Source organism: Amaranthus tricolor, chromosome 16 (genome assembly GCF_026212465.1).
Source record: "Amaranthus tricolor cultivar Red isolate AtriRed21 chromosome 16, ASM2621246v1, whole genome shotgun sequence".
Classification (NCBI taxonomy): domain Eukaryota; kingdom Viridiplantae; phylum Streptophyta; class Magnoliopsida; order Caryophyllales; family Amaranthaceae; genus Amaranthus; species Amaranthus tricolor.
This window is the reverse complement of record NC_080062.1, coordinates 2,215,675-2,229,237: the sequence shown is the minus strand read 5'-3', so window position 1 is coordinate 2,229,237 and position 13,563 is coordinate 2,215,675. Positions and strand designations below refer to the sequence as shown.

The window sequence follows — 13,563 nt, the reverse complement described above, 5'->3', positions numbered from 1 at the left end:
CTTGTCATACAGTTCCACCCAAAGAAAAAAATGACTAGCTGCTTAAAGTTAAGCTAGTGTTGTTTCTACCCCACTACATGTATTATTTTTCTCACTTTGTGGTCATAAATGGGTCATTTAAGTTGGCTTTAGGTCTAATTTTCATTAGTTTTGTGTAGGTACTATTTTAGGTTGGGTGTAAATCGGGTTGCCTTAATTTGAATATGGTTCGGGTTTAGGTTTGATAAGTCGTTTTTGGTGTACTACTGCAATTGAGTAAAAATTTATAATTATTTGGTTTTAAAATATAATGGATAATAATTAAGTTATTGTTAAAGAACCTATTTAATTGAAAGTTTGAACTAACGATTTTTAACCTTTGGATATTTCATATACTCTATCACGCGTCCTTGGATCCTCTTCATATTTGATGCTAAAATTTTACTTGAAATGAGGGATGAATGAGATTTGAATATGTGATCTTCCGTATGTCAAGGAACCAACTCAACCTAAAGGTTAAGCCGATGGTTGAACTCCATAATATGTGACAAGAGCAAATATTTGCACTAATTGTCATGATTTATACTATTTTATAATGGTCGTTAATAGTCATTTTGTGCTTATTTTCAAAAATTTATGCTACTTTAATCATTTTGATTTTTTATGTTGATTTTAAGCGATTTTGATAGTTTTCAGCATAATTCTTGTGGTGTTAATAATGATGGAGTTTAGTTAGGTAATTTTGGCTCAATTGGATAACTTTGACAAAGAAGAGGAATAAAAGAGCTGAAAAATGTTTACAAAAGTTGAGTTGAAATTTGATACATGTTGATTATTTTAACATAATTTTTGGTAGAAAGATTGTATTGATGCAAGACAAGCGGTGTTGGAAACTAGACTTCAAGATCTTTCAATGATATATTATACACTCAATTTCGTCACTCGAGTAAAAAATAACAGTTATTTTTTGTTAGTCAACTAGATAAGCGACAACTTGTCACCAAGCCTCTGAAAATTGCTGATGGTTTAGGGACCAAACAAAAGGGAAATTTTAGGTTTAGGGACCAAACAAAAGCTAACACCGTCTCATCGACTTTTGATACCATATTAAAAAAACCAACTAAACCAAAAACAAGCTAATAATTAAAGCCCCATGATACCAGATATACTCAATCTTGCTTAAACTATTTAATCCATTGCAATGGAGGTATTAAAAGTTGTGGTACTAAATACTAATGCATGGGTTAAACCAATTTACTCTTGGCAAATCACCGGCAAATCTCGTGTATGATTTACAAGCATTTTTTGTGATTCCTTTCTAACAATCCATTTAACCAACTTAGTGAAATTGAAGTTTATCAAAGGTAACCTTTTGAATTATTGCTGGCTGTCAGAGCTCTACCAGTAACATCAGATAAGATTACTGTGATTATTCCATCATGTTGCTGAGGTTGATTAGATAGATACTACTACTCAATATTCCAACCTAAGGTTTAGCTTCATAATTAATGATCCTATCATATCAAAACCTTCATCAATAAGCCCATTATCCATCGGCCTCGACCATATGCTTAAACTGATGCATATGCCCCATGTTATATTATGTCCTCTAACAAAAACCCTTAAATTTAAGTAGAATATTTCGCACCAGATATAAAGAGGAACTATGCTGCATCCACACTTCTATTCCAATAGACTCTCGTGTGAGGGGCTTGTTAGAATACATAACATATCATGGGGTCTGAACCATCAACTTGATGTTATATACTCTAACATAATTTTCTAGGCCCTATTTATTTTACAGGGTATGTGATAGTTGGCTTTTGTGTTGGCTTTTGACTTGTTGGTTGATTGGTCAAAACTCCAAAAAAAGTGTTTGCTAAAACGCTATTCAGTAAGTTCAAAAGCTTACTTTTAACCCAAAATGGACAGCTGTCGTGGTTAGCTTTTTTCAATAGTCACTTTATCTGACTAGTTTAAAAGTGAATAAAAACAAGCCAACTAGAAAGCCCAACAACGCCCCTGCACTTTTTTGTGGGCGGGCATATTGCACACATGCCTAGGATCACTCTGCTTGGACTTCAATCCACATGACATTCTGGTGAACTCCCAATTTCCCCACTTGTTAGCAAAAAGCACCTTTTGAGCTTAAAAGTATTCACATTTGATCAAATCATCTTTGAATATTGACCTTTCCTCTATATAAGGACTCAATAACATACTGACATGTAAACCAGCAAACAAATTCCACATTCTACAAACTATCATAAGTCCATAAAAACAAGGATGGCAGCCCTTTCTTTACTAAGTCACAATGCAATCAGAAATCAGCAACATCGTGGGGTTTTAGTAGAAGAAATAGAAGGCCTTATAAAGGTGTATAAAGATGGGCGTGTCGAAAGACCGCCCATCATACCGAATGTCCCTTGCACGAGCATTCAACCCGAACTCAGGGTAACATCAAGGGACATTATAATCGACCGATTCACTAATCTGTCTGTGCGTGTTTATGCACCGCAAGTCCAAGGAAAGGTTCCAGTACTAGTCTACTTCCATGGAGGAGGCTTTTGTGTAGGCTCCGCTTCATGGAGTTGCTACCACAACTTCACAGCCAACTTAGCGTCTAAAGTTGGCTGTGTAGTCGTATCAGTAAACTACCGTCTAGCTCCTGAGAACCGCCTTCCTGCTGCCTATGATGACGGGTACAATACCATTATGTGGGTGAAACAGCAAGCTGCCTATGGTGGTAGTAATACCGAGCATTCTTGGTGGCTTAGTCGATGCAATTTGTCGAGTTTTTTCTTAGCCGGAGACAGTGCAGGGGCTAATATAGCACATAATGTGACACTAAAAATTGCTGCAGAAACTGGCAATTTTAGGCCAGTTTTTCATAAGGGGACTATCTTGATTCAGCCGTTTTTCGGAGGAGAAACTCGCACTGCATCCGAGAAAGTGTCGCAGCCACAGGGCTCGGCACTGACCTTATCAGCAGCAGATACTTATTGGAGATTATCCCTTCCTGTAGGCTCGAATCGAGATCATCCCTGGTGCAATCCCTTAGTAAATGGTGCAAGTAAATTGAAGGGTGCACAACTTCCTGCTACCATGGTGTGCATTTCAGACATGGATATTTTGATGGATAGGAACATAGAGTTCTGTTCTGTAATGGCTAATGCAGGAAAAACAGTAAAAATTGCAGTATATAAAGGCGTTGGACACGCCTTTCAGATCTTGAATAGCTCTCATCATTCGAAATCTCGAACACAAGAGATGATTGCACATATAAAAGCTTTCATCAATAACTGAACATATTGAATTGTGATATACTGATATTACTTCGCGGGTGTTTAGCAAAATAGATCGTTTGTGATTGAATTTAGCCAGTTTGGTAGATTAGCTGGTTGAAATAAGCTGTGCCCACCAACGTGTTTAAAATCAGTTTGTCACACCAACTATCAACTATCAGCCGTTTACAAGACACGTCTTTTTTTTTAAGTTCGTTTGTGATTGAATTTAGGTGTTAATTAGAGTAGTGTTTGATGAATCCCTCGTTCATGAAAATGCTATTTTTTGTAGTTTGTACAGTATTTGAATTGTGAAGTTTTAGGTTTGCCCATAAGAAGTTTAAAGTATTTTGTTGAAGTACATGTTACTTTTGTATGATTCCACTATTGGATATTCCAAATACCCTAGAAAAATTTTATATTCAGTTTTGAATCAGGATGACATCAATCTACAAATGGTTAGAATACAATCCATAATGCAGAATTGGGGTTTTGATCCTAATTATACTAATGGTGACCTATGTTACTTGGATTCGGGTGATGACGTTGGATATTAGAACGTGTTCAAATGTCGAAAATGTCTAAATATTCAATTTTATGCCTAAAATGAAGTTTTTAAGTGTCGTACCAAAGTCCGAACATGAAGGATCGAGCACGAGTACGTAAAACAAAATAAAGAGTCCGACTAACATAAATGACGACCGTGATAAATTGATCATATAATTGGGTGATGTGGTTGTGCACCATGAAATATTGGTTGAAATCATGTAGTTTTCCATAAAACGGTCAAAAATATATTTTTTTTCAATTCGATAGATTTGAACACCTATATAACTCAAACGACGTAATACGATGCAACCGTTGTTTTTCTATGATACGAAGCTTTTTCACCGGTAATATTTTAGGAAGGAAACATATTTAAGTCAATAATGGCACCTATGCATCAAAGCAACTAATGACAGAATCCAAAAAATGGACAATTAGCACTAATTATTCTTTACCAGATTGATAGCTTTTGTCCATTTATTTTGCATCATTTTGATAAAAAAGCTCTTATATCATAATATGAAATAATACAAGTTTCCAAAAACTAGCCTTAATTAGAATTACCTATAAAAAAAGTGAAATCTTTTTTAAATATTATGTAGCTAATTCAAAGAAACAAAGAAAATAATCTTAGAAAAGTTTGTCTCATAAGTATAGGGATATAGTAGTAGAACTGTAGAAATATATAACAAGATTGTAACTATATTTATAGAGCTACTCTCGTGAGATATCGTCTTTCAGTGAGACGACCTTAAAACAAAGAGTTCATATGCTAATAATTGTATTAGTTGGACTATTCAACTGAATTATAAAGAAAATCTCTTAGGTGAAAGCGTTACAACTAGCAAATGTAGTGTGTGCCATTTCCATTTTCAGAACATGGTTTGTCATTTATACTTTTTATTAAGAACAGGTGTGCTGAAGGCCCAATGCTCCAGGGGCTACACACTGAGTCGGATAGTATTCTACTAAAGTTCAACATGAGTTTTACTTGAGATATGAGCAATGTTGTGGCGAGCTTGCGACTGATATCACCTTTGGATTTTATGTCGACTTCGGAAGAAATCCTTAGCACTGAAAGTGAGGTTTCGAAGGAAGCTGCAGCGAGATGGCTCAAGGTTTTGGAGAAGGCTGGTAGGCACCATGTTGATGCATGGTCCTAACTACTAACTATTAAGACATGATTAGTAATTTAGCATGTTTTAGTATTAGCCATTGGAATGGCTTTGTTACATGGATAATCGTGAGAGTATATAATATATTTTAGAGCTTTATTTATTATAAGTTTTCGGATGAGTTACGTATTTGATATGGTATCAGAGCTAGCTTGATAAGAGGTCACGAGTTTGAATTATTTGATTTTTTCATTTAATTTTTTTTAGAGTCTCAACCATTATAAGCTTTCGGTTGAGTTGATTTCTTAACATGATATCAGAGCTAACTTGACAAAAAGTCACGAGCTCGAATCATTTGACTTTTTAAATTTTTTTATAATTTAATTTTGTTATATTTTATTTTTATGCAAAATAATTTATTTTATTGATATTAGATAACACTCATATAGTTGGTATTTTTTCATATTAATCAAAAGTTAATATTTTTTCATATTAATCAAAAAGTTAGAGATTATTACAAGAATATCAATAAAATATTAGATTATTGTACATAATTTTTCATATTTTCGTGAAGTATTGAAAAAAACGTAGAGGAAAAATTTTCCTTATCCTGCCAAGTGCCAAGTGCCAAGTGCATATATCTTCGTCTCCCTCTTCAATTTTAGCTTAGAAGATGTTTTCAATGGCGGTTCAACCTAACATCAATGCCATTGTTAAACCTTCAACATACCCTTCTCCAATACTATCTCTTAAACCCTTCAAAGTTTCCACTTTTGGAAACCCAAAATCCCATTCTTCACCTTCATTTCCTCAATTGAAGAAGAAAGATCGGTACTTTTCTCTTGCTGCTGCTCCTGAAACCGTTTCTGATACTGTAGACATTGATGATGACTTACCTATCAACATAAAGGTTTCTTAATTCTTTCTCTCTTTTCTTTCCTGAACATTTTCTGCCTTAAATCATGAAATTTGGTAATCTAAATTGGTTTTTATGAAAAATTTATTTGGGTTTTTGATTGAATTCTGTTTTGTATGATTACCTTGTGGGTGTTTTCAGAATTTTGTTACTAGTTTGATGATAAAGATGGGATTTTTGTGTAGTGGAGGATTTGAATTTAACTGGATGAAGATTCATGTTTAGTAGTGTTTAAATTCTAGTTCTAATTATTGAAATTATTGAATTATTTGTAGTAGTTGTTGCAGAAGATAAATTTTGTTCATATTTAGGAATTTGATTTCTTATATCATTTAGACTAATTGTGTATTACACTTTAAATAAGGGGTGTCTTAACCCATGATCTTTTGTCACATGGCTTCTGATATTATATCAAAAAATCAACTCAATTAAAAAGTTGAACCTTTCGCATTGAGACCTTAGTACATGTTATATACTCTTAACAATAATACCAGAAATGTTTGTTTGTTTCCAAACCAATTCTCTTTCAATGTTGAATTTAAAACTATGCTAGCTTTGTTTGTTTGTTTCCGACGCAACTTTACTGATGTTAGTGATAACTGAGTGTAGCTTTTAATTGATCTTTGGTAGGCAATAGCTATCCTCATATGCAACTTTACGCAAATAAAAAGTGCACATGAGCCGGTTAATACTATTCTAATGGTCCGTTTGGTTGGTAGTACTAAATGCTAATAATGAGAAATTGAGAATGATTTGTAATTCAAATTGTGAACAAATAAAATTTGATTATAAAAAAGTTTATTTGTTCGCAATTTTAAATTACCACCCAATACCTCATTTTCAAATGGTTATGATTTGGAATGAATTTTGTGAAAAAAAAAATGATTAAATTAGAACAAGCATTATCATTTGACTTGTCCAGAGATTTTCAATTTTTATATAGTTATGATTTGGAATGAATTTTTGCGAAGAAAATGAGATCATTGAAGTAGAACAAGCATGATCATTAAAGTAGAACAACCATGATCATTAAACTGGTCAGGGGATTTTCCTACTTAAACCACTCTAACTTTTCATTATCATTCTCATCATTTAATACCGACAACCAAACAGGTTTGAACACGCTTTGTTGTGTTATAAACTTGTGATTGATTTTGTTCTATTTTGTTACAAGTTGCTATTGATTTAGTCATTGCAATATCAATTGTAGAAGCTCAAAGTGGAAGTTAAGCCAATGGACAAACCAAGGCTAGTTTTGAAGTTCATATGGATGGAGAAAAACATTGGTCTTGCTCTCGATCAAACCATACCGGGTCATGGTACGATACCATTAAGTCCATACTATTTCTGGCCGCGGAAAGATGCTTGGGAAGAGCTTAAAGTGTTGCTCGAGAGTAAGCCATGGATTTCTCAGAAACAAATGATCATCATTCTTAATCAAGCTACTGATATCATCAATTTGTGGCAACAAAGTGGTGGTAATCCTGCATCTTAGTCTGCTGATTTTGATGGGTTTTCTTGTCTTCAGGTAAATCTTGTATCTTATATGCACTTAATTTAACAGTACATATGCATGTAACTTTGTATTTGTGTATCGTTTTGCTGGGTTTCGATAAGAATAGAAACTAATATCGTCTATCTCCTATAAGATTTGAGACGTTTTCTCAACTCATTTTCAGTTCAGTTTAATTCAATTTGTTTCTCGATCACATTTTTAGGACTCGATAAGTTTGTTAAGTTCAATCTTTGCCTACGAATGCTAGACTGCTCGTCATTTCGTTAAGGGCTACAAGCTCTGATAACATGTCATATCCCCTGAACCATTGTTATATTCTCGTAAGTGCTTTCGCTAATGAGTGATGCCTTGTAATTCTTTAATCCGAGTGTAGTGATAACATGTCGTATTGCCTGAATGTGGTGTCAAATGGTTGCGTAGGAGACAAAGTAAGCAAATGAAACTCGAGTATGATTTGTTTGGTTGATTATAAGAATAACTATGGAATTGGTGTGTTTGAAGAAGAGAAAAATTAACTTCTCTTCTTCCTCCAAATAGTCTTTGCCTTTTCTTTAAGCCACATAGTCTTAGGAATATAGATGAAGGAATATAATTAGTGCCATATGATTTGCTAATCTTTTCGCAAATCACAAATCAAAAACAATGAATTATGGTCGGTTTTGGGCCTTTTTCAACAATTTTGAGCGAATCATAAATTCAAAAAGCGAATTAGCTGATGAATTATGTTACATTGGATATAACTTGTAAGAGAATAATACGAACAATAACCTCAAGAGTCTTTTTAATATCAATAGTTTACAATAGTTTACATTAAAGTTTTTGTTTTAAGACTTTTTTTTTTATCTACAATTAGCTTAGATAAGATATCACATACAATTTTGGAGAAAGTGTTATGATGTATGTTGTTTTTGCTAGTCGTATTGTGTTATTGTGCTATACTAAAGAAGCTAAGGGATCGTCTTTAAGTTAGAATTGTGGAGGCACAAGTTAGAATCGAGAGAATTTAGACTAAGTTAGAGTGAGATAAATTATATTAATATGGAATGTCGTTTTAATATCGAGAAACCAAGTAGAGGTGCAATAAGCTCGAGGGATAAGGAACAACGATCGAGTGAATATTTCAAGTATGTGTCAATCTATTGGAGAAATAGAGATATCGAATAAGGTGTAACATACAAGATTTCAATGTGGTTGGCTCAAGTGAAGAAGTGTAAATACGACTTATGTGACCAAGGAGTTCCTCTAACGTTAGACAAACACTATAATATGATTCGTAACATAAGGCCTTTTAAAAGGATCATAATAGGAAGACGGAGGCTAGAGGAGATGCATACGCATAGAGGGAAAGGAAGACGGAATATGACTTTGATGTGAGAATCGAGTCTTGTCTCAGTTGGAGCAAGAGTATGCATCGCCTTTTCTAGACGAGGTGCTAAGATCGAATCTCACATAAGTGGCCTAGTCAGTCCTTCCCTTCGCTCAGTCGACCCTATTATAAAAAAAATGACTTTGATGCATGTGTAGAATATGAGAGATGATTTTGAAAGATAGGAATATATAGAGGAAAATTTATGTGGATGACCAGATTATTATAGGTTATATATTTAACCTTTTGTTATGAGATTAAAATTTTAGCTTTATTATTGTATAATAAATTTAATTAAGCTCTTTTCGGTTGAATCAATAGAAACAACAAAACTAGACTAGAACTTTATCTCTACTCTTCATAATTAAACTTGTTATTATGGTTCCTTTATGCTTTACTCAAAATTACCAATATTGTGTCCCATAGTTGGTGATTGAAATGGAATTGTATATTTCATGCTATTGATTTTTTTGTTTTAAAAATTAAATGATTGCGGAGGAGGTACTCTCTCTGTTCTGTAACATTTGCTACAAGGACAAATTTAAAAAATTAAGAAAATGAACAAAACTAGTTAAAAAGTGAAAGAAATAAGCAAAATAAGATGAAAAAAAGTTTAAATGTGTGAATGAGAAATAAAAAAAATTATATGAGCGAAAATAAAAAATATAGTTAAATTTGTAGGAAGAGGGATTTTTCACTTCTATCACTAAAGTAAAGGTTCCTTTCTTATCATGAAAATGATTCTACTCATCAATTTATGGCTTTAAAGAATATGATTCCAATTGGTATATAAGATATAGAAAATCCATAAAATTCTTACAATTGTGATTCTCTAAGCCTTTTTTTTTCAAGGAATTATATTCTATGTTTCAACAACAATATTACGTGGTCTAATTACACTATTTATTTCTTAATCGATATTGTTAACTTATTATTTATGTAGAACAATATAGTCAAGTAGAATTTTATTTAATTCGTCTTAATGTTTATTTTATTGCATATTTTTTATAATTATTAATTATACGTGATAAAAAATATTAACAATCAAAATAATACGTTGAATAATGTAAAAATTAAATATATAACAACTAATTCCAACTAGAGCAATTATTAATAGATATACATACATATAAATATACATATTTACTATAAAATATGTTCTTAATAAGTATAAGACAAAGAGTATTATAAGATTAACAACCATTTAACAAAACTACACACATTTCTTTCTTTTCTTTCTTTTATGTGAGAATTAGAGGAAATCTAACTATTAAAAAATCAAAAGATAATATAACATAAATTGGAATTATTTACTATTGCTTAACATTTGGGTAACATCCTTGTTGGATGCAATTTTCCTTACGAAGTTAAATCGGGTTTCCAAACTTGGTTCGCTTCTTGATAACTTTTGTATAATCTGACATAAATATAAATACATAAATTTGTCAAAAATTATAAAATTACACGTAATCTTTCTATTTCAATTTGTTGATTATACTTTAACAAAAATTGTAAAAGCTTTTTAATCAAAAATTCAAAGTGTAACCAGCAAACTGTAACAGGCGTACATAGAATATTTATTGATGCATTATTGCATTTATAACGAACACGCTATGTATCATTCATGCACTTTTCACTACTCGCTACTACGTAAAGTTAATTTGCGCTTGCGGCTAACCCACACAACTTTATCACACTTTTGCGCGTGAGATACATGTGACATTTTTTATACTTATTGAAGCCCATTAATTTTTTTTTTGTAGGTGATGAGAATCGAACCTTTATCATGAGATTAAAAGGAAATCAATTTTTCTAGTTGCTTGTATTAGCCTGCATTTAGCTTTAAGCGATATTCATGTGAGAGATTGTCTCTCAGTGATTAGTGAAAAGACTTTAAAACAAGATCATATTCTCATTTAATTACGCTATTTATATCTTAATTATAAAACACGTCTTACGATAAGATTGTCTCATAGTATTATTTCAACTCATTTATTAGGGTCTTAAGCATCATTTGTAAGCCCTATTTAGAATTTATTGACTTAAGTGCAAATTTAATATGGATCTTTAATAACAAATACAGCAATTCATAAGTGATGGCTGAATATTGAGCGAGGAAAGGCCAAATGTTCCCATATTGACATCTAGGTTGCACTAAAACGGACACGGACACGACACGACACGGGTACGGAAAAACGTCAATTTAAAAATGGCGGACACGGGGACACGAAAATGGTAATATAATAAATATATCAAATTAAAGATAATTTTACAATGTTTCATTTGATATATGTAAATAAACACTTTAAAAACATAAAACTCATATAAAATGCAAATAAGTACCAAATAAACAACATAAGTATTTAAAAATAGTCATACAAACCAAATCAAAGAAAACCAAATAAATAGGTAAATTTAAGTTTGATCATCACTCATCATCCATATGACATCCATCGTCATCCTCCGCTACAAAAGTAGTTTCCAACTCGGGCTCACCGAGAGAAAGATCCGCCATGCCAAGACAAATAGAATCTTCTCATTTAAAATTGTAAGTAATCATTTAAATGTTATAAGTGATCAGTTTAAGACAAAAAGTATATATGTGAGACCGTCTCATTTAAGAATTAGTGATGAACATAATAATACTAACCAATCAACATAAGTAATTTACAAATTTTAAGTGATTGTGGTGCGGTTTGGGGCAACAAATGGTGGTGCGTGGTTTGTGGCCTGCTGCGGTGGTCTAAATGCATGAGTAGAGGAGCGGAGAAGGTGAGGATGTCAGTAGTGGTTGTGGCGCACATATTGAAGGAGAAGGTGGCGATGCTAGCGGCGCTCACATGTGGTGGCAGAAAGAACAGGAAAAAAGAAAATTTTTTTTATTTTTTTATTTTTTATTTAAAAAAAAGTGTCCTTGACTGCTTGCCATGTCCCTTGCCGTGTCCGCGTGTCCGAAAAAATATTAAAATATTGGACACTTCATTTGGCGTGTCGGATACGGATTTTCGCGTGTCCGTCGCGTGTCCCTGTCCGACACGTGTCCGTGTATTCCAGATTGACATCACAAAAATGTTTTTAGATAGTTAGTTTTTGTTGACTTTTGGCTTATTAGTCGATCAAACGGCCAAAACAATGTATGGTAAATGGTTTTTAAGTCAAAATAAAAAAGCTACTCCAGGTAGTTTTTTTGCTGGCTTTTAGTTTGTTGACCCATTTTTTCTCTAATAAACAACTAAAAGTCAATACCTAAATTTACCAAATATCTTTATAAATAGATGGTTTTTTCAGCTAATTTAAAAGCCAACAAAAACATTCAACATTTCAAGCTAATCAAACATGCTAACAAAAAAAACCAACAGCAAAACTAGTGCATGTACCTTATCATTGACACCAAAACTTGTAGGAGATTCAAGAGCTTGAAGCACAAATTGCTGCCCATATTTCAATGTGAAATAATTTCGAATATGTTGTAGTTCTGGGAAATCTCCTATCCTTGAAGATGCATAAATTAAGCTCCCTATAGCTTCCTTAAATTCATTTGGGCACTCCCTGAAAAAAAAAATACTTAAAATGAAAAAAAATTATACATATTCCATTGGATTCAAACCAATTTAAAATTTACTCATTTAATTATATGTATTTTTTATTTACATGAAGTTGCAAATGATATTTTTCTGTAAGGATTAGACAATTACAATCAGAAACAACCTCTATTTTACAAAAGTTAAGTTGTATATTTAACCCATCGAACTCAATCTAAGTGCGAGCAACTTAATAAACATCGTATTGATTTGAAACCATAAATAAAAAGATCAAAAACTAACTTGCTTTTCTCAATCAATGACTCATTTTGTGCAAGAAGATTACAATAAGAGTCTATAAGATCCAATGCATCCAACATATCCTTGCTCTTTATTACATGCTCAACCTGCAAAATCAGGAAAAATAATAAAAATAAACAAAATAACCACTAGAGATAATAATAATAATATTTTATAAATTTTCGTAAAGTAGATTCACTTGTCACGTTACTAGTTCCAATTACAATACGACTAATAAAAAATATGTATGTATAACAATTAATTCCAAACAAAAAAAGAAAAAAAATGATTATATCAGAAAAAAATTACTCGAATTAGAGCTTGTTGTTGATGACCAAGATTGAGGAGTTGAAGCACATCCGAATGCAAAAATGAGTAAAGAGCTTGTTGCCTATTCTTGATATATGAATTTCTTGTTATTGCATGATCTAAATAAGACATTAACTTTGATGATTTTTTTCCTAATAAATTGATACCAAATGTTCTCCCCATTTTTTGTTGAATTTATATTTTGCCTTTTCTCTTGAGGGTATACAATATTATGTGGAATATGAGAAGCTTTTTATAGTATGGGAGGAGGGAAGATCAATTGCATGGACTATGTATGGATAGTTAGGTGGTTAGACTCATGTGGGTTAACCCATATGAAATGTCAATTGATTTTAAAGCACATATATATTTACTATTGGTATATTGGAATAATAACAATAATATTCAAATTGGTATATTGGAATAATAACAATAATATTCAAATTGGTATATTGGAATAATAACAATAATATTTAAATTGGTATATTGGAATAATAACAACAATATTTAAATTGTTAACCACTTTACCAAGTAAAAATGGTTATAAGGATTATTTGTTTTCTGTTACATGTTTTGTCTTGTCTTATTTTAGTTTTGTCTGTAGTGGTATTTTGGGTTTTCGGGTTTTTCTTATATCAAAGATTTTTTGATTGTAATCTTCTTTGATAAGAGTATAATTTGTTATTGTTATCTTTCTGTAAATCTTAATTA

General features: G+C 32.1%; 3 protein-coding genes across 5 annotated transcripts; 2 read left to right on the top strand and 1 right to left on the bottom strand.

Moving 5' to 3' along the window:
* The first annotated feature begins 2,215 nt into the window (after positions 1-2,215).
* LOC130802303 (probable carboxylesterase 17) lies at positions 2,216-3,692 on the top strand. Its single transcript, XM_057666261.1, has one exon. It carries the CDS (start codon positions 2,266-2,268, stop codon positions 3,283-3,285), a length of 1,020 nt encoding a protein of 339 aa, XP_057522244.1. The 5' UTR covers positions 2,216-2,265; the 3' UTR covers positions 3,286-3,692.
* A 1,804-nt stretch (positions 3,693-5,496) lies between these two features.
* On the top strand, positions 5,497-10,914 carry LOC130802302 (30S ribosomal protein 3, chloroplastic-like). Of its 2 annotated transcripts, XM_057666260.1 has the most exons (3): positions 5,497-5,834; positions 7,051-7,368; positions 10,486-10,914. In XM_057666260.1, exons 1-2 carry the CDS (start codon positions 5,598-5,600, stop codon positions 7,333-7,335), a joined length of 522 nt encoding a protein of 173 aa, XP_057522243.1. In that variant the 5' UTR covers positions 5,497-5,597; the 3' UTR covers positions 7,336-7,368; positions 10,486-10,914. The 2 variants fall into 2 exon arrangements, with proteins under 2 accessions (XP_057522243.1, XP_057522242.1); XM_057666259.1 differs by lacking the exon at positions 10,486-10,914 and having other exon boundaries at positions 7,051-7,508.
* Positions 9,818-13,469, bottom strand: LOC130802301 (uncharacterized). 2 transcript variants are annotated; one of them, XM_057666257.1, is made up of 4 exons: positions 12,853-13,469; positions 12,547-12,650; positions 12,100-12,271; positions 9,818-10,139 (listed from the first exon to the last, which is right to left on the bottom strand). In XM_057666257.1, the coding sequence occupies exons 1-4, from the start codon at positions 13,033-13,035 to the stop codon at positions 10,029-10,031; spliced, it is 570 nt and encodes a 189-aa protein (XP_057522240.1). In that variant the 5' UTR covers positions 13,036-13,469; the 3' UTR covers positions 9,818-10,028. The 2 variants fall into 2 exon arrangements, with proteins under 2 accessions (XP_057522240.1, XP_057522241.1); XM_057666258.1 differs by lacking the exon at positions 9,818-10,139 and adding an exon at positions 11,053-11,254.
* Positions 13,470-13,563: the final 94 nt, after the last annotated feature.